The sequence below is a fragment of the Apis florea genome, unplaced genomic scaffold (genome assembly GCF_048593485.1).
Source record: "Apis florea isolate Af1SG1 unplaced genomic scaffold, ASM4859348v1 contig_2293_pilon, whole genome shotgun sequence".
Taxonomy (NCBI): domain Eukaryota; kingdom Metazoa; phylum Arthropoda; class Insecta; order Hymenoptera; family Apidae; genus Apis; species Apis florea.
In genome coordinates this window covers 506,269-529,627 of record NW_028256554.1, presented here as the reverse complement: position 1 = coordinate 529,627, position 23,359 = coordinate 506,269, and the positions used below count along the sequence as shown (strand labels likewise).

Sequence of the window (23,359 nt, the reverse complement as noted above, 5' to 3'; positions counted from 1 at the left end):
TCCTTCGATATTTCGACGGGAATTCTCGCGGCAACGAACTCGTCGCGATAATCGGTTCTGAGTCATTGTCAAACACCCACGCTAATCCGACGATGTTATTTCCGCGCGACCGTGGGACGTCGTTAGTTACCTTCTTTCTTTTTTTTCCTCTCCTCTCCTCCTCGCGAATGAATAAACGACCGAGTGGTTAAACGCGAGTACAATGGCACGATTATGGCGCGATGTCTCGGTGCCTTTGTGCCCGCTTTAACTCGATCAACTCGCTCACCTCACGTGAAACGTGTTGTTATTAGATTTAAGAACGCGGCCACAGTTTCTCTTTTAGGCTACCACCACGCCCTACCCTAAAATAGTTGGCGCGCTAGAGGGCGTGTTCAAGGTGAAGGTTAAACCTTCCAGAAAGAGGGTGACAAGTCTCATGGGGGTTGCCTTCATTCGATTCCTTCCTTCGATTCCTTCCGATTCGTTGTTTGGGGGAATTACACGGTCCGGTTGAAACTAGACTTTAACACCAAACCTACCTGACATTTCATGCCACGAGCGGTTCAAATCATCGTTGCAAAAAGACATTTGTATCTTGATGTAGAAAGAGATTTTAGCTAATTGGATTCGTAAAGTAAACAATGAAGAGAAAGTTGCGAATATTGAAAAATGGGTTGTGTCTACGTTATAGGAAAAGTCAATAAGAAATTCTGAACGGAATTTCAAAAACGGTCTGCGCCGTGGTAGTGTTAAAATAGTACTGGCGCTCGAGGTTAAGGTTAAGGCTGTATCGCACGCGAGAGCACGTAACGTAACGTACGAGAGAGAGAGAGAGATGCAATTTTCTTCCTTTCTCGTCTCGTTTCGAATGGGAAAGCGAAGAGAAGCGAAAGGAATTAAAATTTGAAAAAAAAAAAAAAAAGAAAATTTTTCGGAATGAAATCGGGAATAAAAGATCGGTCGACAATCCGTCCGCGGGCGGATTTCCATTTCCACGCTCGAAGCTAGCTTCTGAAGCGGGATGGAAGGGACCGATATATTCAGGTTCCGGTTTCGCTATGCTCGGTTGAGTACAGGGTTCAGGGGAGACACGCCTAATGTGTATCCTCTGTGCTCGCAACATTTAAAACTTGTACCGCCCGAGCGCTTTTTATTCCTTCCCTCCTCTGTCTCTTTCTCGCGCACTCTCCTCGCCTTCCCCCACCCGCCGTCGTATTGACATTTCGCGACTCCGATCACCAGATAGTTTGCAGAAATATTTTGCACGTAAATTCGTGCCTAGGCCGAACCTCGAACTTTGTCAAATACCTCTTTTTTCCTTTTTTTTTTTTTTGCAAAAATTCCTCTTTCTTATCTTCCTAGACAGCGAAGCGAAACGCGAGGATTCTCGTTTTCTTCGATTTCAAGTTTTATCTTCGCCGATAAATCTAGGTGGAATGTTATCGGGTGTCTCGATATCGTCCGATTCGATTGTTCATTGGACGGCTCGTTTCAACGGTGTGTCGAACACGACATTCGCATAGATCGAAACGTGTTTTCGAAAACGTAGAACGAGTGTATCTCTCCAAGTAATTTCTTTCTCTTAGAGAAAGATACGGGGTAATGGAGTGTTTTTGTTTGCGACCTCAGTGACCTACGCCGTTAAGATACGCGGCGGGAGAAGAGAGATGCGTGGATCGAATTCGCTCTCCGTGGCGAGACGACCGTCGATTTGTACCGTTACACGGGCGCGAGCCGAGGAGAGAGAATCTTTCGGAATTCGTTGTCTCGCACAATGCGATTGTATCTTCGTTCTAGGTGGCGGATAGTCGAACGGATTAGTCGGCTCGGCGCTATCCCGAGTGAGTCACTCGGCCGATAATCTCTGGCGCAGTATTCGTGTGTACCGAGCGCGTGAATAGAGCGGTTGGCAAACAGTGGAAAAGGGAACGGGGCTAAGCGGCGCGGAGAGGAGAGGATCGTACCGTTTTCTACGACGGCGCGGGGAGAGGTACGGTCGAACGGTTGCCGAGAAAACGGTTCTCCGCGAGACCTGGTCAACGTTGGCCATCCTTCGTACGATACATCCGTTTTTTCGTTCGTTGTCCTTTATCATTTCACTTTTCCGCCATTTATTATTCTATTTCTCTTCTATTCACGTCCAATATCGCTTCTTCGATCTTCCTCAATCCCGTTATTTATAATCCCGCGACAGATAATATAATGGATATTGCGATTTTACAGTTTTCGCGTGTATTACGTACATACGCGGAGAATAAATATTTGACACGACGGATAATCATCATCATCATTTCATACGCGTGTTGTTTTGCATTATTCGTGCGGCACGATTTCACAAAGCATAACCGTATATATCGTGCTTATAATTTCAAGAAAACGGAATCGCGTTTTACTCTGTAATTAGTAAGATCAATTATTATTTCTTTTCTTTCTTTCCCTCGTTCGATTAATAATCAAATCCGTGTCGGATTATCGATTAATTTGAAAAGTGACGCGCGATCGGATTGTTGGGCGAGGCCGATTGAAAAAAACGTATCTTTTTAGAAGGTAAAGAGAGCGGTTATCGGGTTGGTGTATCGGTTGTAATACGTTTCGATGCGGTTACTCGATTTCGAAACGAGTCGGCGATGACCCAGTTGAGGAACGGTCGTCTCGGTATAGTACGCCGCGTATACGTCCCTGCGGTGCTCGAAGGATCGAGAAGGAGAGAGAGAGAGACGAAAGGACGAGCGGAGGTCCTGGTAATTAAGGCGTTTCGACAAACGTACATCGCGGAAACCGGTTATCCCGGCGCGTTTCGCTCGTGTATACCTGGTGGATGGAGGTTGCTCGCAAGGTTGCTCGATCCGTTGGCCCTGACGGTCCTTTCAGCCACAAATATGCGTAATCTCGCGCGCAGGTAGGAACGACTCGGCTCTTCTTTCCCTCCTTTACTTTCCAAATCCCTCGCTTCCTGGTCTTCTCGTATATATATATATATATATACACGTTCCATCCACCTGATCGATTCCTTTTCTAATTAAGGAGAATCGACATTATTCGATCGATATTATCAATGGAATGTAAAGTTTTCGCGCGAACCTCGTTGCAGTAAATGCTCGCAGAAAAATCTCGTCTCGTCCAGCCAGCAGGAAGTATCGAATTAACGCTTGATCTCGTTGCTGGAAGACGGTTTAACTTTTAAACCAAGCTTTACTTTCGAGCTGTACTTTTCTTTCTCGCTCTCCGCTTATTCTCACAGTGGCGCTTCAGTTTACGGCCGTTTGAATCGAGCCAACCGATACTTTTATTCTTAGGTCGACTAATCTGGATCGTTTAGCCTTAACGTTTGATTCCATGATGCGTGCATTTTTTCGTCAAAACGTTACGAAACATTATTTCTCGAATAAGAATTTTCCATCGTGTATTCGCGAAGTGTTATCTCGTTTCGTGGGGAAATATCCTTTGCTCGAATTCGATTCGATCATCATTTTGATCATATTTTCCAACGTATCCGTTGTGATACGCGGCGTGTCCTATCCTTTTAAAAACCGTGATAGCAACGTGTGCAGCAGATCATCTTCGCAAGATTAAGCCAAAAGAGGATCGCGAGTGTCGAGTAACGCCTCGAACGGATTTTTCCCCAGCTTTATTTTACGTCGTTTCAACGCCCATTTGCCGGAGAGAAAATTATTTTCGAAAATTGTTGTTGGTTGAAGAGCGTTTGAATAGCGAAGGCGCGGGTGGTTGCTAAAGCCAGTTGTTCTCCGAACGTTGGCACGCTAACCACCTTTGCGGTAACGCTATACCGAAGCCAAAGGATACCGGAACACAAGTGGAGGGATATCGAGCCGAAAGTTTCGGCCTAGGAGGATTTCGCGATCGATCTTTTTTTCTTCTCCTTCCTTCCTTCCTTCCTTCCTTTCGTAGAAGAAAAGTTTTAGTTCCTGCTATTTACAACCGCTTATCGGGAACCCCTCGAGCGGGAAACTTTGCTCGGCTATCATCTTTAAACACATCCACTTTTGCGTATATTTACTTTTTTTTTTTCTTTTTTTACAAACGGGGATAAACAGTATAGTATATAAAGTAGCCGTCGAATTTCCTATTCGAACTTTTTCCTGGACGAGCTCATCCTTTCAAAAATTCCCCTTCGAATCTAATTCCTCCGCTCGCTCGCTTCTTAGATCTCGATCGACAAGCGTTATTTATAAATAACGCGATTGGGGAAAGCGTTTGTCCTTGGATATCGTGCACGTACGCGAACACCACGAGAGGTTCTATACAAAGTTGATTGTCCGGCCTTGAATCTGTGGCCAGATGTGCTACGTGCATGCTACACGCGTGTGCCTCCCCGTGTAGTCCGGATTTGTCCCAAAAACCTGTTGTACCGGTGCCCGAAAAATCTCGATCGATCTCGAGACGAGATTTTTGCCGTGACGGATGGATTTGGACGAAAAAAAAAAAAAAAAAAAAAAAAAAAGAAGGAGGAGGAAGCTTTTTGTTTCAAAAATCCCTTTCGAACGACTGCGATCGATGGATTTTTTTTCTTTTTTTTTTTTTTTTTTTCTTCCGCGAAAAAACCTCGTATCTCCCCTAAATGCCAAGTCTTCTTTCGTGTCCCTCCGTATCCGGGGGGGATAAGCCATGGGGGTTGGAATATTGCGGGGGTGGTGGCCAGAGAACCCCCATGAATCATCCAAATCGATACCGACCGACCCTTCCTTCGCCCGTAATTCGCCTCGAATCAATTCTCTATCGCGGAAGAAACGAGCCTGCACACTCGCTTTCTCTTTCGAAGAGAACGTTGTTTCGCGCGGAGTAGTCTTCTGCTCGACGAATACGTTTCTTTCTTTATGCCTCTTCTTCCTTCCCTCGATCGTAACGTGATCGTAAACGTTTTTCGGGAGAGGGAAGATCGAGGAGAACGATAAGGAAACGAAACTGCACGATTAGGAAATTAGTAATCGTCGAGTTATGTGAAAATTCGAAGCGAAAGTTCGTTCGAGACGATTAGATAAAACGAGTTTCAAGGTCGCGTTATCGGCAGATACCACCACGAAGAATATTGGAATTTTTTTCAAGCTCTAAGTTTTTTCAAACTCTCGAAAATAACGCGGCGTTGGAATTTTTTCACGGGATCGAAAGAATTGTTCGCGGGTTGTTTTCGATTTTAACGATTTTATTTTTTTCTTTTTCGAACGTCGCGCTGCTGGATAATCCCTTCTCCATTTTTTTTTTTTTTTTTATTACGTGAGAGCGATTTCGAAACGTTTTCGTTTTCCTCTTCGAGCAAGAAAATCTTTTAGCGAATTCGAAACGATAATTTTATTCTTCTTTCCTTTCTTCTTCGAACGAATGTAACACCGCGTTGAAATCGTTGTTCTCGCTCTTTTCTCTCTCTCTCTCTCTCTCTCTCTGTTCCCCTTCCTCGCCAATTAGGCGAAGTCTAGTCTTCGCGATATTCGTTCGATCGATATTCCAGGCTACTGTTTTACCGAGTCTCGTTTCCCCTCCCGGGAAAAGCTGCGCGTGTTCAAGACGATAATAAGGAGGAGCATGATTTTTCCTTTAACTCTTACAACACGTTTTCAGGCCGCGTTTCGAATCACTTTTGACAACGATCCAACTTTCGATCGATTAAGAAACGCTTGCGACGACGATAGTGTTTCGCATTCGGGATTTCGAGCGCGGTTTAAATGGACGCGGGCGCGTGTCCTTGGCGCGCGAGGGTCATTTGGATCGATTACGAGTGACATTTGGCCATTGAACGTGTCTTTTTCGCGATAAAATTTCTTTTTTATCGATAAAATTATCATAATGAATGCACGCAAGCGTGACCGGTTGGCGTCACCCGGATCCCGGAATTAATTGGCGGCGACAAAAGAGGAGAGTTATGCCTCTCCCTAAATGTTCCTCGTACACGCGACTTCCCACCCTAAATGTAATTCTCGTGGCTGTCGCACGGATATTCGCTCACCTTTGTATCCTTCGTAATTGGAGGAGACGACTTTTTCCCTTCCTTAGAGAAGAACCTCGTATCGATTTTCAGAAATTTAGATATCTCGCAAGTTTTTCGAGAACAGTTTTGTTTCGAATCTCGTGTATTTCGCGCGTAAATATTGGAAAATTTTAATCGTAATTGGCACACATCTTGTATATATACGAAATCGAGGATTTTCCTGTTTTAGGTAACAATCGGCGTATCCATTTGGAAGAATTCATTATTCCTCACGTTTTACGTATCTATGCGTATTATTTCGCGAATGAAAATTTTAATAATCGGCACACCCATACTGATCGTATGAAATCGGTCACAATCGAGGTCACAATCGACGCATCCATTTGGACGAATTCGTTACTCCACACGTATTTCGAATTTACATCACTTCGCGTGTAAACGAAAATATCGGAAAATTTTAATCGTATAATCGAAATCGAGGACCGTCTTGGCTCGCGATCGACGTATTATTTCGCGAATGAAAATTTTAATAATTGACACACTCATCGTATGAAATCCATTTGAACGAAGTCGTTCCGTTTTATTTACTTCGACGTGGAAGCATCGCTAAACTACCGGAACTAAAAATTTTAATCGTAATTTACCCTTTATATGAAATCGTCTCTTGGGTCACAATGGACGAACTCATCATCACGTTTTTATCGTAAACGAAAATATGGGGAAAATTTTAAATCGGTCTCAATGGTATGTCCATTTAGAAGGAAGTCATTGCTCCACGCGTTGCTCGAATTCGTAAAGGAATTTCGGATGTTAATTAATCGCGTGCATTCCATCGTGTAACTGGCGCGTGTTTCGCATCGAGGAGTCGGATTTTATCCTCGTTCCTTTTAGAAACTTGGGGAGGAGACATAAGACAGAATTGACATTTCCTCGAATTCGTTGGAAAAAGCGAAATGAAAATAATTTCGGGCGCCAGCCGTCCACAGTTCCGACGGATGCGAGGGATTCGTGCGGCCAACCATTTTATTCGGAAGTCGAGGTTTAAACGTATTAAAATGTCAGGTCCGCTCTCTCGATCCGTGCGTTTAAGGCCGCCGGAACCGGCGTCCAATAATATAATATTTGGCGGCTGTTGGTCGCCTTTCAAACGCCCAACTCGTGACCCGATTCAATGGAACGATTCTGGATCGTTCGTGATTGGGATGTGAGTAATTACGTCCTTCATTTCCTTTCCGACCATCACCACCCTTCTGCGAGATTTTTTCCTCCTCCGGAAAAAACATTATTATTATTCCACCGACTCTGTCCTCCCCACTGGATCCTCGACCAAAATTTCATATACAAAACGATCCTGTTCGTCGTTACTCTCGATAAGATCGAGATGGAAGGAAACGTAGCGAGCATTTAATAAACGAGAGGGGTGGAGAGATCTAATAGAAGAAGGCTCGTGGCCTTGCGCCCAATCGGATTTTCGTCGAATTACGATATTCCATCTGGACGTTGACCTTCTCGATTCATTCGTTGGGCGAGAGAGAAAGAGACGGCGCGTTCTCGATCGAACGATTATAATATAAAACTTACGACTTAATTCCGGCACAATGAAATGGAATCGGACGTGTTTGCTCCGACAGACGATCCGATTTTTCAGCTATGTAACCGACGCGACATTCTTGCGAGCGGTGTGTACGCAAACGTTGTCGTAGTCAGCGACTAAGGTGGAGCTTCCGTTTCCGGCAATGAACGTGCCGTATACGAGAATCGACGCCGTCTATTGCACGCTATATTCGTACGCGGCGTATATATCCTCCCTTTGCATTCCTTCGCTTTCCTCGATTTTAAAGTCGAGGGTACGATTTCGATCGCGCGGGAAAACGAACGAATAAGATAAGAGGAGAACACTTTTATCAGATAATTCGAAATACGTAATGGTAAAGGTTTATTAATAAGTCGTATCGAGGTTGTAACGCGAGGTTTTGGCGCGCGAAAGAAAGAAAGAAAGAAAGAAAGAAAGAGGAATCTTGTTGTGAGATCGATCCTTCCTTTCGTCGCACTTTATGGACGTACACTCGCGTTATCATGGAAATCGCCTCTCTCTGTTCGCCATATATTAACCCGCCGGTGTACCGTTGTCGACTCTCCTTAGAAGAGAGCCGGTTTTCATTTCCTGTCGTCGCGAAAGAATAGCTAACCCCTGTCGATACCTTACCCGCGCCACTTTTCCACTACTCTAGATGCTGCTTGTCATTGTTATTTTATATATATATATATTTCTGGAGCTGAAATGTCGCTATATAATAGCTCCATCTCCTCGGACAAACAGGCATGCTTTAAATAAGGTGGATCGAGAGAGAGAGAGAGAGAGAGAGAAGGAATAAAAATTCGTGGCAATTGTGTTCGAAGTAATCTTAAAAAAATGAACGAATTATTATTATTATTGGGCGATGACAACCGCTGTATAGAGAGATAGATTTCAATTATTATATATATATATATATATATATTTCTCTGACAGGAAACTGTGTGTGCGCTGTTAAAATCGATTTCGAGGAAAGCCATTATATTCTACGCCCGAATCTCTCCTAGCCGCACCGTTTTGTTATTCGACCCGCCTTTCGACCATCTTCCGCGCGATTATTACCTCGTCCAACGTGCGCGATCGCTTTTTTCCCCCCATTAACTCGCGGCAACAAGGAGAGCAGCGCTCTCCGTTCGAATTGGCATCACGGTTACGAGTAATTCGTAGCGTTACGGTTTCGTCGTTTCGAGTGAGTAACCCCGCACGTTGGTTAGAGCCAACTACTCTTCCCGTTCTTTACCACGCGTTCCACCATTATTATCCTCCGTTGGAATTTCGAATGCGCGGAATCATTCGGTCGGAAACTACGATTCTAACGTTTCTGCGCGTTGAAATCGAATTACTCGAAACAACGAAAAAGGAAAAAAAACGTTGTTGTTGTTGTCGATCGACGACGCGATTTTCCGCGCGAAATGGAAGGAATTTTGAGAATATTCGAGAATAGTCGATTCGATCTCGACGAGGAGATTAGGATATTATTCGAATGATAAAACTCGATTCTGGATCGATTGATCGAATGTTGACGGCAGAGTATCGAAACGATTCGAAGATTATACACGGTGCAGCAGCATTTTACGAGGAAAAAATATTGTTTACAATCGAACGCTCCTATCGTACGATATCGGGCTGGGATTAGCGTTGGTAGTTGGCGTAGTCGTAGTAATTCGAGGAGATCGATAAATATCCGTATGATTTCCAAGTTCGCCAGACGGTATGGGTGGCCCCGCGTGGTTCGGAAATCGATGCGACGACATAGTCTGGACGCGCGGGGCGCAGGAATTTTACGTGTGCTCTCCTCGTGGAAAAGCAATGCGGCGCGACGCATCGAAGTCTCTGAAGAACGAGAGAGAGAGAGTTGAACGTTTGGCTAGCCGGTGTCTAGTCTTATCTAATTCCCGCCGTGAGTGTCCGCCAATCGGGTGTCGATATTATCGAGCATTATAATACCTACAATCCCGCTTTTCGCGTTACTCATCACGATGGAAGGCGAAAGGCGGCTTCTTCGCAATACGGTCGACGGTAGAGGCAGCCAGCAGGTATACGCGTATTTTGTTTCGCTCGAATGATCACCGTGTAGTTGTCGAAACACCGAACGATTTCTAGCTAGAATGCGTTGCAATCGCGCGTTCCTCGTCTCTCTCTCCCTCTCTCTTCCTCTCTCTCCCTCTCTCTCTGCCTCTAGTTAATTCTTTACCAGTCTTTTAACGGACTTGAATAACCGGAAAAGAAAGACGCGATAATAAGGAAATTACGTTGCAGGCAAAGTCGTAGTCGTCGCGCATATAAATTCATAATTTTGACTTTGGCGAATCGATTTTTCACGAAACGCGTTACGGTAGGTCGTTAATCGCGTCCAATCATTTAGTAGAAGTTGGTTTGTACGAATCAGGGAACAAGATTGGTTGGGGAGGGGGGAGGAGGGGGGAGGAAATATCGAGGAATGGAATCGAGCGTCGATCACCGAATCGAGAGCGGGTAATCGAATTTTCCAAGGGGAGGGGGAGGGGAGGGGTTGGAAAAAAAAATCTTGACCCTGAAAACGGATAGACATGGCTCCGAGGTAGGGAGCCGTTCGTGACAGGACCCCGCCCTCGAGTCGAACCCCCATACCCTAATGGTGTTGGCGAGCTGGAAGCAGGGCTGCCACCATCCGAATCGAATCCCGGGGTGCCGGGCTCAGCCGGTACGATCCTGCCTGCCTCCCGTCTATCCCGGAGCTCATTCTTTCTCTGACCGTCGAGCAGCGCGGAGTGCGGTAAAAACGAAACGGCGCTCGAGAGTGAACGTATACGACACATAACCGCAAAGTATAGAGGACGCGAGCGCAACGGACTGGGGAAGCGCGTTCGCGCGAATCGTCGATCGTCGAGGGAAAGAAAGAAAAAGAGAAAGAAAGAAAGAAAGAAAGAAAGAAAGAAAGAAAAAAAAAACGGGGGAAAAAAAGGATCGTTACGAGGAGGTGTTTGTTTCGCCGAATTTTGCCAGTTTGTGCGCGTTAGTCGGGCCCTCCCCACGCTCGACTTCCTCGGGACAAAGAGAGAGGAGGTATATACGAACGCAACCGAAACTCTGTTCGGTGGGAACAAAGGAACGGTCGTTTCGAGTCGGATCGTTGCTCGGAGAGATCGGAGCCGAGAGAGAGGAAACGCGAAGCGATCGATCGGTGGCTGTTGTACGTACGTTTGGGGGGGCTCGCGATTATCGTCCCTTTGCTTGCCGATTTCTCGTCGCTCTCGTGTCTCGGGGGTGAGTCTCTCTAAATACGTATTCGTATCGACTAATTTTCTTCGTGTTTTTTCAAATGTGAAATGTGGATGTTGTTGATACCGATAGTATACGCGTAGATATTTGCCGGTGATTTGAAGTGATATATATATATATATGTGTGTATGTATATATATATATATACATATACATATATATATATATATATATATATATATATATGCATATATCCATAAGAAGAACGTAAAAGGGAAAAAAATAAGGGGAGGTAATTCGACGGAGAAGGAAAAAGGATAGACGAGATTTATGGAAATGGGAGAGTGCAAGAGAGTGAAATAGCAAGAATGAGTGAGTAAGGAATTGAGTGTGTGAGAAGGGCGGGAGAGAGATAGAGCGAAAGGAAGAAGAAAGGAAGAAAGGAAGGAAGAAAGAAAGAAAGGAAGGAGATTGAATGTGTGCGGTTGAGAGTGAGAGAGAAGTAGAGAGACTGAGACAGAGACAGAGAGAGAGAGAGAGAGAGAGAGAGAGAGAGAGAGAACGAGAGGGCAATACGTTGGTGACAGAAAGACGGTCGAACGGACAGACGGACGCCACTTCCCCTCCGCTTCTCTCGCCAGTCGGTCGCGCGTTACCGAGCCAAGTGGATGAGTTCGCGAACGCGCTCCCGCTAAAAGCTGCCTGTGCTTGGCCGTAGGCGAATTTAGTGTTTCGTTTCTTCTTTCTTCTACCGCAAATATTCTCGCGTGTCTCTGCCATCGTTGTCGCTTCATCACTCGTACTCTTGTGTCTGTCTAGACGCCACGCATCGTGCTACACGCCCGCTACCGTCACTGCCGCTGCCGCCGCCACCGCGCCACCTTCTTTCGGAATAATATATCCAGTGTGTATTTTGTGTGGAGCAGCGACGAGAGACACATCTCTACAGGGAAATTTTACCTCGTCGTGCCATTTACGACGCCCTCGTAACTATCGAGGTAAGTACCCGAATCATTTCTTGATTCTTCCGCCGTTTTCTCGTTCGGTTATTCGCCGGTTGTGCGCGCCCCTTACCTATCTCGTCTTCGTATTTACGTGTCTTCGATTCGGCGCCGGTCTTCGATTCGTTGCTCCACCGTTCACTTTTGTTGTTTTTTTTTTTTTTTTTTCCCCTCCCCTTTATAGACGAAAACGCCTACGTGGTTATTTTGTTCGCGCGTTGTTCGAATCGGCCATTTTTCTCTCCCATTTTCGTGTCAAAAAGTCGCGTGGCGGAAATCGTTCGCGTCGAATGAGATTTCGAGTGTGTACCCCCGCGCCATTTTGAAAATGGGCAGCATCAATCGATATAGCCGAGTACACCGTACGGACCCGGCTTTCGATTCCAGCCGCTCGAACCGAAAGTTTCGCTTCGAGTTCTCGATAGTTCGAATCCACGTGCAACGACGTGTATTTCCTCGTCGAGGAAAACTATCTCGTTGATCAGGATGTGCGTGCGTTCGGTGATCGGTACGAAAAGTCACGGTCATATTTGCAATCGTACAATCGTTAGGAGCAGCGGCCGGTTACGCCATCTTGATTTCTTCTCCCACTACCTAGCCGGTATTAACCCCCGAACGATCGACCATACGCACGATTTCAAGACAACCAGTGACCTTTCCTTCTGGCTACGACCCACCGGTATCTCGCAATCGGTCAGACCTCGTGGTATTCATCCGTTACGTGCAAAAACTTTTTTAATCCCCGTATTGAGAGGATACGATGGGAAGAATATCGTAGAGAAGAAATTTTAATTTTCCTCGTGGAAATCGACGAGACGAGATAAATCGCAGGTTTTGTCCGTTCTCGCGGAGATACAACATTTACTGTTACCATGGCAAAAAAAGAGAGGAGAGGGATATAGAAAGGAGATACGTTCTTGACGAGAAGCCGGGTGCCTTAAACAGAGGCGACGTGTCTGTCTGTCTGTCTCTGTCTCTCTCTCTCTTTCTCTTTTTCTTTTTTTCCCTCTCTTCTCCTTCTCTTCACCGATTTTGCATAGCAGGCCTCTACCTGCCATGCATTTAAAACGCAGTCAAGGCTTCCACGGAAGCGATTGTTGTCGGTCGGGGAATGGCAGCCGATGGAGAAAGGTATACGAGAAAATGTTGTCGATCCGACTAGTAGGCCAGTTCGTCCATGCGCGTTAACCTGTTGTTTCCCTTCGAACTTTGCCCACGTTTCCTCTTCTACAATTCTCACGATTCTCGCGTATTTGTCTCTGCGTGGAGATGGCTGGCTAGTAGGCTTCGCGCAGATTTCCTCTCCGTCATGTGTCGGACAGTGTTCGGTCGTGGAACGCAGGTGCGTTGGCACATACTGGTAAATGTTCGCGATTTGCCGCTCCTCTCGGGTTGCGTCGTTTCGACTTTTTCCCTCCTTGCATCGCAATCGACGGCCAACCAGTTTCAGCAGTGGCGAGTCCACGCCATCCACGCGATAACGGGTCGTTAACTTGCCCACATCTGCCTTTCTCTCGTTTACAAGAACGAAGAAAAGAGCTGTTCCGACTGCTTAGGCAGACGTGCGTGCTTTTGAAACGGCTCGCGACTCGACCGGTTTTTCGCCAAAAAACTCTCCCTCTCCCCTCCTCTCCCTCTTTTCGCCTCTTTTTCCTTTGTCTTTCACCCTCTCTCTCTCTCTCTCTCTCTCTCTCCCGAAAAGATCGGTCAATGGTTCGAAACGTCGAAAACTCTCTCCTCCCCCTCCCTCCCATTCTAGATTCTTTTACGTTGCTCATTGCCCCTCTCCTCCTCCTCCTCCTCCTCTCGTGTGTTTATACGAGTGTTTCTCGACTCGGGTTCCAGGGAGTTGGCGGGCAAAATCCGCTCGGTGTTTACACAAGCGAAGGGCGAACACGCGGGTGCGCGCGACTCGACCAAAAATAGACGCACATATTACTCCGGATATAGGTGTATTTTTAAGCCCACTTGATCCCTGCCTTCGTATCCTGTGTCCTGCCCTGCCCCACCTTTCCTTTACCCACACCCTCCCTCGCCCCAACCTTTCTTCTCTGCCCTTTACTACGACAACGTTTTCATCGGTCCCGTACGCACGCACGTGCGCCGTGCCGGATCCGTTCACGCATGCGGGACACGCGCCTGAATACGGGCCGGCCACGTTCGCTTCATTCTCTCCAGCCACGCTCGTAATTCTCTCAATTTCGAGAACCGAGCGGATCGAGCAGATGTCCTTTTTTTCTCCAGCCACGATTATTCGCCATTGGTATCAATGGCGCGTTAGTCCTGTGAAAATAATGGACGATCGATCGGTGCAGCACACGAAGTTTAGTAAGAAGAGTAGTAGGTGTACCAGGCGTTCTCTTTCGAGGCCCGTTACTTCGTGGGAATCGAGTTACGGAAAGAAGAGGGTGCTCTCGTACGCATACCGCGCTGCGACCAGGGAAAAATATTTCTACTTCTCTCCTTTTCCCTCCGCCGATACAGCGTAGGATACGGTTTAACCGCTAATGATTCAACACGGTTGGATGCGCGTGTGCTTCGATCCAGTGTCACGTTCGACCGTGTTCTTCGCGTCGTATTCGTAGAACTCGTTCGTAACGTGCAAACTTTCGATCCCTTCGGTTCTTCATTCAATAGGATATTTAACGCGGATTAATACATTCGCGTTTCCGAATCTAGCTCGGCTTTTAACGCCTATTTTATCTTCAACGATTCGTGAAAGTGCGCTCGTCGATCGGTGGTGATTAATCGTTTAAACCTTCGTGCTACGAACGACGTTCCCTGAGTCATCGAGCAAATACGTTGAAAATTTCGTGTTATCTTTTCTCGGGAATTCGATATTTTTCAGCGCTTAATCTCGAGCTGCTTCGAGCGTCGTTTTATAAATAATCTCATTGTCCGATCTCAACCGGAAAATCGCATAATCGTCGCATGTATGTATATATATATATATATACGCGTTATATTGTATCGCTGGAATTTAGTTTCTCATACATACGTCCGCGGTGATCTTGACGTGACATCGTCGTTCAAGCCTTAATAGTCTTCGACGGCAGTGACCTCTGAATGCCCTTATTAATCCATTGAGCGGATCCGCAGAAAGAAATCTCGGTACGTGTTTTATTTGTATCGTTCGTTTGAATAGATAATTAGTGGACCGGTTGAAGGCAAAACGGTCGTCGTTATTCCGCCCGTTTCTCGATCGTTGCGACGCGATTCTTCTCGAACGAAATTTACGATAAGGAGAAACGGGGGATTTCTCGAAGATCCCGAACTGAGCAAACTGGATTCGTAAATCGGTTGTCACGGATCAGATACTTATTTACTCGTACCATTTGGCTTAACTTTGCTCTCGAACGGGACAAGAGGTTCGAGATAGCGGCAAATCGTAAAGCGGTGAGTCAAGCGGCAACGTTATTCTTCGATAAAGAATGGAATGTGACATGCTCTCCCATTTTGTCGCTAAGCGATTCCGAACGCGCGTAAAAGTAAATTTACGATTTCTGTAATTTTAATATAGTTTTAAACGCCAATAAAGAGATGCTTCGAATCAAGAATGTGTGTACAAAAATTTCGAGGGAAAAAAGTGGATTTCGCGAAAAAGAAATTTCTCTTATTTGCTTTTAATTCGTGAAGAATAATGAAAAATGGATTTAACGACGATCTTCGTTGCTGCTCGAGTTGAAATACGGGTAAGAGAAGACGGATACGAGCGGTAATTTCTTTGCAGCGATCGAACGAGACGGAGTCGCTGGTTGCTTCTTATCTCTCGTTGCCGTCGTTCGTGGCCGTCGATATACTAAATATAGGAACGTCAGCGAGAGATAAATCGTAGGTAGGAGAGCGAGTTACGAGAGGAAAGGAAAGCTATTTTTCCTGTGGGATGATGATTCCGCTCTTCCCACGAACTTCTACCACGTAGTCGAAACACACGTGTTTTCGCCTCGCCACACTTTCGATCTTCGCCCGTATTAAATCTATTTTTTTATCCTCATAAGTGCACGTGCTCGACAGAGACGAATATTTGTCCAACTTTCCTCTCTCTCTCCCTCTCCCCCCTATTAATAATATACGCTACACGTGTACCACCATTTTCGACCGAAAGAAAAATTTTATAGGGTCTCAAAATATAGTCGGCTCGTTCACATCCGAATTTTTCACTCGAACGAAACTTTCGAGTATAGCCACCCGGTACGTAAAAGACGATAGCTCGTAACGCATTAGCGCAAGCGTGGTAGAGCGCCACGAGTGGAAAGTGCAATGCACCGCGAATAGGCTGGCCAGAGACAAATGCTATTATTCAGTGACAAAGCGCGCGTTCCTGTCGTGTTGTTGTTGTTGTTGTTGTTACCTTAGCTTTTGGAAAAACCTCGAAATATCGTTTATCGTTGACGATCGATTCTATCCTCTCTTGTTTCGACGATATTTTTAAATCGTCGAAGGCAGACCATACCTCGATACTACTCGGTGAGTTCTCGATCGATGAAAAGAAAAATGGCGGAAAGTCTTGAAATTTGGGAAAAGAAAAAATCCTCGCCTGGATTGGAGAGATATCTCGGGCATTTTTTTCGTCGATGATATTAGCGAGAAGATGCGTTACGCGTCGTAGATACGAGGCGGCGCGTAGCCACGCCACGTGCTCTTTAGGTGGTAGATCTAGGTGGTGCGCGAATACATCTGATCTGCTGTTCGACTTTGCCTCGCCGTACCAGTTTTTTTGCGGTTCGAATACAACGGATCGCTTCCTCTTTCGCCGTGAAAGAAGCATCGGGCCGACCTCGAAACCGTTAACCGACTTTTTAACCATTTATTATTTACGAAGATAATTAGAGAGAGAGAGATGCCGTTTCTTCTTTCATTTTTCTTTCCAACGCGAATCGAACGCAATTGGTTAAAAAAAAAAAAAAAAAAAAAAATAGGCACAGAGCAAATTGCAATTCGTTCTCTAGCACATATTTCTCTCTCTCGATGCTCCTCGATTCCTTGGAGAATTCCTTCAAACGTTGGCAATAATACTATCCTATCTCTGTTTTTCTTTGTCTTTCGCGCGGCGAGTTCATATATTATTCATTATCACCGGCGCGCCTCGCGATTTCTTTCTTTCACGAGCCGTGCGGCGTCCCGTGTACGGTAGCGAAAAAGCTTCTCCTGCGCCTGCGCCGATCGCGAGACATCTCTGTACTAGGCCAGCGAGGGCGCACCTGTACGCGATTATCTTTCTCCTTCGATGGAAAATAGGGGACCGACGTTCGTTCGTCTTACTTTTTTCTTTGCCTCGGCGTAAAGAGAGGCAAGAAACGGCAATCTCTCGATAGCTGCAGCTCCTCACTTTCGCCACTTTCGATTGCAGGTCAGTTTTATCGGACGCACGACACCTGATCATAGCATCCGGAGAGCGCGAGCGAGAGGGACAGGCGAGCTAGAGAGGCAAAAAGAGGAAAGATGGGAGCGAGACAGAGCAGAAGGTCCGTGGATATAACGACGACTCCGAAGAAGGAGGGGTTGCCCGCCGACGGTGGTGTCGGGGATGCTGCCGCACCTGGCGACGGCAAGCTGGAAAGGATCGAGGAGGCCGACACCAAGCCCACCACCAATGGTATAGCGCCGCACACGGACGTTCCCGAGGATAAGGACAAAGATAAAGACGACGCCACGGAAAAAGAGAAGGACAAAGAGCAGGTATGTTTCTCCTTCTCCCTTTTTGCGCTCGAACAAATTCTCTCTACTCCTCGATATCTTTCTCTTCTTCTCCGGTGACAAGTTTCCTCGAAACAAGTTTTATCGAAGTAACGAATCGATCGAAAATCGAATCGATGAATCATCCACTATTTTTCTCTCTCTCTAACTCTTTTTCCCTGGAACGTAATCTGTTAAACTTGATTATTAAATCTGATCGATTCACGAGGATTTCTCGTTGCGTGTGTATATCGATTTCGACGAGAATTAACCCTCTGCGCTTCAATGGCGACTCTCAGGCATCACTCGGTGTCTAATGCGATAACTCCAGAGCGTGATTCTTCTCCGCCATTTGGATCGATGGAGCAATTCGAACGGCGGCAATGTTTATTTATGTTTGATTTTTCTTAAATATCGCTTCATGATTCCTAAGATTCCTTTAAATGTAAACTTATAAAGTGTAGAATAATATATTATCGAATAGATTTTTTTTATCTGAAATTAGACGCGTGATCGCGAATCGAATTAAATATTCGACGTTAGTCCGAGTTTGACATATAGTCGATAAAAATATTATTTTCAAAGTTTCTGAATATTGTAAGTATGGAATACTGTAATGAAATTAGTTCAAGTGGAAATGAGTTTGATTTATTATAATTAAATAACGAAATTATTTCTATTCATTAAGAAATTGACGATAGAAAGAAGGAAAATAGTGATAAAAATAGAGATATAGTATAAGAAGATGAAAAATAAGTATAACAGATAATAAATGAGAGTATATTATTCTAACGATATTTTATTGTAATATGTGCCTTGACAAACCGAGGATGCTTCTTAGTAATTACTTTATTAATAAAATATCACACAACATAGATTTTTAATATTCGATAAATTATTTTTCTTTATAAAGATAGATAGAAATATTGAAATACAAAAGTTTTATACGTCAATTTGTGCGTGAAATCATTTTAACTTAGCTAAGAAATTCATTCCCGAACGCGAGCGCGAGAAATCGCGTGGAGTTGTTGGTTCGCCCGGAGTGCAAAGGGTTAAATCGGAGATTTAAAAAACTCTAGGAATCGGCGCTGTCAACGACAGACGGGCAACAACGATGATGGCTTCTCTCTCTCGTACCATCGAAAGTTTCAACTGTCGCTCTCGTCGAATCGCATAAGCGTGTCACTGTATATCGCGAAATGCTCCAAGCTAGACGAAACTTGATATTTCCTCGATTGAGCAACCCCGACAGCTGTCATGCGCTAGATACGGTAACGAGCACGTTGGGACAGAGATGGAACGAGCGCGAAGATCGCTCTTCTTTCTTCCATTTTTTTTTCCCCCCCGTTCGAAACACTCGAAACAATCGGGGAAAAGAAATTCTGGCTATTCTGGTTATTTTTTTTTTTTTTTTTTTTTCACGCCTCTCGACGATCATCATCCTTCTAATATAATTCGTTTGTTTCGAGAATAATAGTTGAGACGTTATCGATCGCGAGCGCGTTTCCAGACCGAGCGAGTTACGCGATAAAATCGTTTCGAGAAAGGCGTGCATTCAATTTCCTGGAAAAGTGTATTTTTACACGCGGAGAACGCCCATTGTGCCACTTAACGAAAGCAGGATAACGATCTTTCCAGAGGTGTGTAACGGTTCGCCTAGATCCACTCGACTCATACACGAGGCACAAGTAAATTGGAACGATTTTATTCGACGCGAGAACGAAAGTGTTCTCTCCCTTCGTACGTTGATTTCGCGTGGAAATCTTTTAATATATATATATACATATATATAGGACTCGATATATCAATTTCTCAATCTCGCTTTCACGCGCGAACCCCAAAGAAACCGCGCTCGTTCATTCTTCGTAAATCGTGTTATCGATCCCGCAACATCGATCGAGCCAACCTTCGGTTTACCGCCGGGATATTACGCAGTCGGATCGATTCGTGGAAACTAAGTCGGTTGAATTTTCGCAGAGGAGAGAGAAAGAGAGAAAGAGAGAGAAAAAATACCGTTTCGCGTCGAGAGCTGTAACTGTAATCGTAAACGTAAATACCTATTACCTACCCGCTCCGCATACCTAACTGTCCCCAAGTTGCGCGTGAACATTTGCAAAATCTTCTCTCGCGATATCTGTTTGCGAGATCTCGTAGAAATCTTGGGTCGGGGGAAGAGGGAGAGAGAGAGAGAGAGAGACAGAGACAGGTGCGGCGTTGCAGCCGGGCCGTCGAACACCTGCCTCTTTTACGTTTATGATATTCCATCGGTGTTTTGCTTTATCCACCAGAGTTATCCAGAGGAGGATTCGTCCTCCTCTTCTCTTTCGATCGGAATTTTTTTTTTTATCGGGTGGGGAGAGAGTTCGCAAATGTGTGTACGTAACGCCGAGTTACCGAGTGACCTGAATTCCACGCCGATAGCGCGTTTTATTCGGCCGGATAGGCCGGCGGATCGCCGAGGAACACGCGATGTTTTAAACGCGCCCGGCTTATGTAGCGCGAAAGCATCTCGAGAAAAGCGCTTTCTGCGTGAATCATCGCACTCCCCCTACCGACTCGGTTTATTAATTAATACGAGACGCGACTCATCTGTTTGTCTCTGCTAATTAAAACTGCGTGCCATTCGAATTCCAACGGATCTTTTCTGGACGAGCTGCGTGCATGCGTGCATGCGCACCGACGATACACTCCGTTCCCCCTCCTTCCGATATTTCTCGCTCGCGCGTGCGCACAACTTTTTCACCAGTCCCTCTCGCGATTAGAGAAAAGGGATCTTCGCCAATTTCGAGATTAAACGCGAGCAGAGTTGGGCATTTCAACTCACGTTGAAAAAGTAACTTATGTTGAAAAATAAACTTTACTTTAAATAATTACTTATTAAAATGCTCGAATAATATTTATTCGTAGTTATTATAACCGATCCCCTTTTCGTATAATACCTTGGCCATTTGACGCTTATTTGCCCATTATCCAAGTAATTTTATTCGTAACTATTAAATTTTCTCCATCACCGTACGCGAGAAGCCACGCCATCATCCTCGATCGTTAAAAATTCTCGTTTCTTTCCGAAGCGAATGCAATGTTATTGTAATAACTTACTTCGTAATAACGCGGTTAAATGGAATTTCGCCGAAAACAAGCGGGAGATTTCGCTCAGCTAGGCTAGCTGGATGATTCAGCCACGTGGAATTCGTCGCAGAAAAACTGCACCTGCATCGAGCCCCGTCCTTCGCGGTGTCCTCGAACCGGCCATTTCTTCGTATGCCGATACCGTTCGATCGACAAACGCGAATTTTTGCATAGAGCCAGCGCGTGCAAGGTCTTACCTCGCCTCGTACGTACGTATACATACCTTTCGACATATCAACCCGCGCATAAATCATTCGGATACATTCTTTTATTTATAACGCGATCCCATGCATCTTCCGATGAATATTCAATCCATGCTTGCTCGTTGCGCGCTACATATAGAAAAATACGCGCGCTCTAATTCTCGACCGGGAAACGCGTTTCTCCTTTTTTTCGCCCGGAGGAGGAAATTTTCAGAAGCTCGATAAACGCGACAGGCCGAGGTTTTGCCTCTTCGTTTCTGCTGCCACGTAGCCTACCCGGCCATCTTCCCTTTCCTTTCCTTTCTCCACGATATCAGCCGCCGTTCCACGAGGATATATTCAACACGCGCGTCCTCCTGCACGGCCGGCAGCAATAAAAATAACCGGATATTTACATAATAGAAAAAATGCATGGAAGATTTTGTTTCCGTATTCGAAACGTATCGCGTATCATCAACAGTTACGAATAAAGTTACTTCGTGATAATTTATCGTTCGAAACGTAATAATAATAATAATAATAATAATAATAATAACAATCAACAAATAATTAAGCAATGCCAAATAGATTAGGTTACACGAAAACCGTGCCAAATAAAATTATAAATATCATTCGAGATTTTTAACTAACTTACTCAACTCTATACAAACTTTCCTTCCAATTTTTCCATCCAATAATCGCGTATGCCTCGATCTCGATTATATCGATCTCGATAGATGACAAGAATACTCTCGTATACCCTCCTGCCTTCTTCGATTATCAATCTCGAGTTAACTCGTTTATTAGTAGTACATGAAACGTGTAAACGGTCAAGTGGAATTGTTCCGGAGGATTTGCATCGATAATAAAGCCGGCTAGTGTTTACGGTATCGGAGCACGGCAAAGACGAGCCCCGGCCTTCGACGAACAACGTGGCAAACAATGCCCGGTTCGTCGTATTCCGTTCGATTGGAATCGTGATCGTTGAAAATATATATACATATATATACATATATCTCGTTCTCCATTCGAACCGACTTCACGTAGCTTTACGCTCGCTTCGATTGTTATTTCGATTTTTAACACGGGAAAAGATGGAAGTTACGAGTCGAATTTGTTACAATCCCGTTTGCGTATAATTGGCCGATCGGAGAACCTCTGAGATCCTTCTTCGTAATTCGAGATTTTCGCGGTTTCGTCCCGCGTATTATACGTCGTAACCGCAGCTGTCTCACTCGCAGAGATAAATCTCGCGACCGCCAGAGCGCGCCCCCGTCGATCCACCCGTGAACCCCCCTCCCGATTTTTCTCCTCCATTTTAGCCGTCTCGAGATAGCCAACAGCCAGAGAGAGAGAGAGAGAGAGATAGGATTATACGGGCGGGGAAAAAATCGAATCGCGCGGCACGCGGTGATGCAATCGTTTCGGCCGCGGTTCGCACAACCGTGACAAATGACGAAATTCCACGGAGCTCGCTAATTTTTATGGATCTACTTCCAACTCGTATTTTATTCCGGCTTTGTTCTCCGTCCAACCGTTAAAAAGAGTAATTTGCGCGAATATCGCGTTGCACCTATAAAAGAAAAAATGTATTCGATCACGTACGTACGTACGCGCGATTGTTAAATTTATGTAGCGTAAAATGAAGGAGAGGCGCGCGCGTTATATACGAGATAACCCAATGTTTCCAATCTTTCCTTTATTCCAGAATAAGGTGAGCGCGTGTGAAAAAGAGAGAGAACACGGTTCGATCATCCACAAATTTTGTTGCTTCCCGTTTGTTCCAGCAAGAAGAGGTAAAGGAAACGAAGCAAGAGTCGGGCGGAGAATCTCCCGCGGAAACGGCAGAGGTCACAACGCCGACAGAAGCGTCCACTCCCAACACTGCCACTTCTCCAGACAATAAGGAAACGAAGAAGAAGGAAAAGGTGAGATGTCCGTATTTTCCCTCCCCTCCCTTTTCCAATCTGCTGCTTTAATTTGTGCGCGCGTGATCAAGAGAGAGAGGGGAAGGTGTGTAAACAAACAAAAATAAAAAAAAAAAGTTTCCAACGAACGCGCGATGGATGAATTGAAAAAAAATGCGGATTGTGTTGTGTCGCGCGAATTAGAAAAATAAGGCACGTAGCCACGCGTAATGAGATCATTCGATCATTATCGATACCGTATTTCCTCGTTCATAGATGAAGAAAAAGTGGTCCTTCAGGTCGATCAGCTTCAGCAAGAAGGATAAGAACAAGCCTGCCCGCGAAGAGGCGCCCAAGAATGGAGACGTCACCAAGGAGGAACCTCTCGCAGAGGTGAGTAAACCATCTCACTTCATCGTGATATTATTTTCCCAATCCTCCCCCTTTTTCTCTCTCCCCTGCCTTATCCGTGAAATAACGTCGGCCAATCGATGAAGAAACATCGAAGAGTCTCTTGTTCCTCGTCCCACTTCGAGAGCGACGTCGTTAGAATCGATAAATACATTCAATTTGTCCGGTCGGCGGCGCCGGAATATGGAGATCGTCCAACTGTTGCTTCCATGTCTAAGCGGTTCATTTAGCCCGTGCAATTGCACACATGAATGTCCCGACCCAGCAATGAACTTACGAAGCCGCCGATCGATCGATCAGCCGACCGATTACCGAACCCCGATGTTACGTAGAAATAGCTATATATATATATA

At 45.3% G+C, this 23,359-nt stretch overlaps 1 protein-coding gene across 11 annotated transcripts in view; it reads left to right on the top strand.

Moving 5' to 3' along the window:
• LOC100871287 (A kinase anchor protein 200) overlaps positions 1-23,359 on the top strand; it is a 49,891-nt gene that overhangs the window by 5,406 nt on the left and 21,126 nt on the right. For 2 of the 11 annotated variants that reach the window (XM_086903685.1, XM_086903676.1), the window contains exons 1-5: positions 10,225-10,745; positions 11,520-11,698; positions 17,052-17,380; positions 22,476-22,616; positions 22,872-22,988. In XM_086903685.1, coding sequence (XP_086759811.1) covers positions 17,144-17,380; positions 22,476-22,616; positions 22,872-22,988 — 495 coding nt within the window. In that variant the 5' untranslated portion in view covers positions 10,225-10,745; positions 11,520-11,698; positions 17,052-17,143. Of the gene's footprint in view, positions 1-10,224; positions 10,746-11,318; positions 11,699-12,874; positions 13,044-13,500; positions 14,813-15,834; positions 16,169-17,051; positions 17,381-22,475; positions 22,617-22,871; positions 22,989-23,359 lie in introns of those variants that run through there. The other 9 variants (XM_086903679.1, XM_086903677.1, XM_086903680.1 and 6 more) reach the window with 8 other exon arrangements.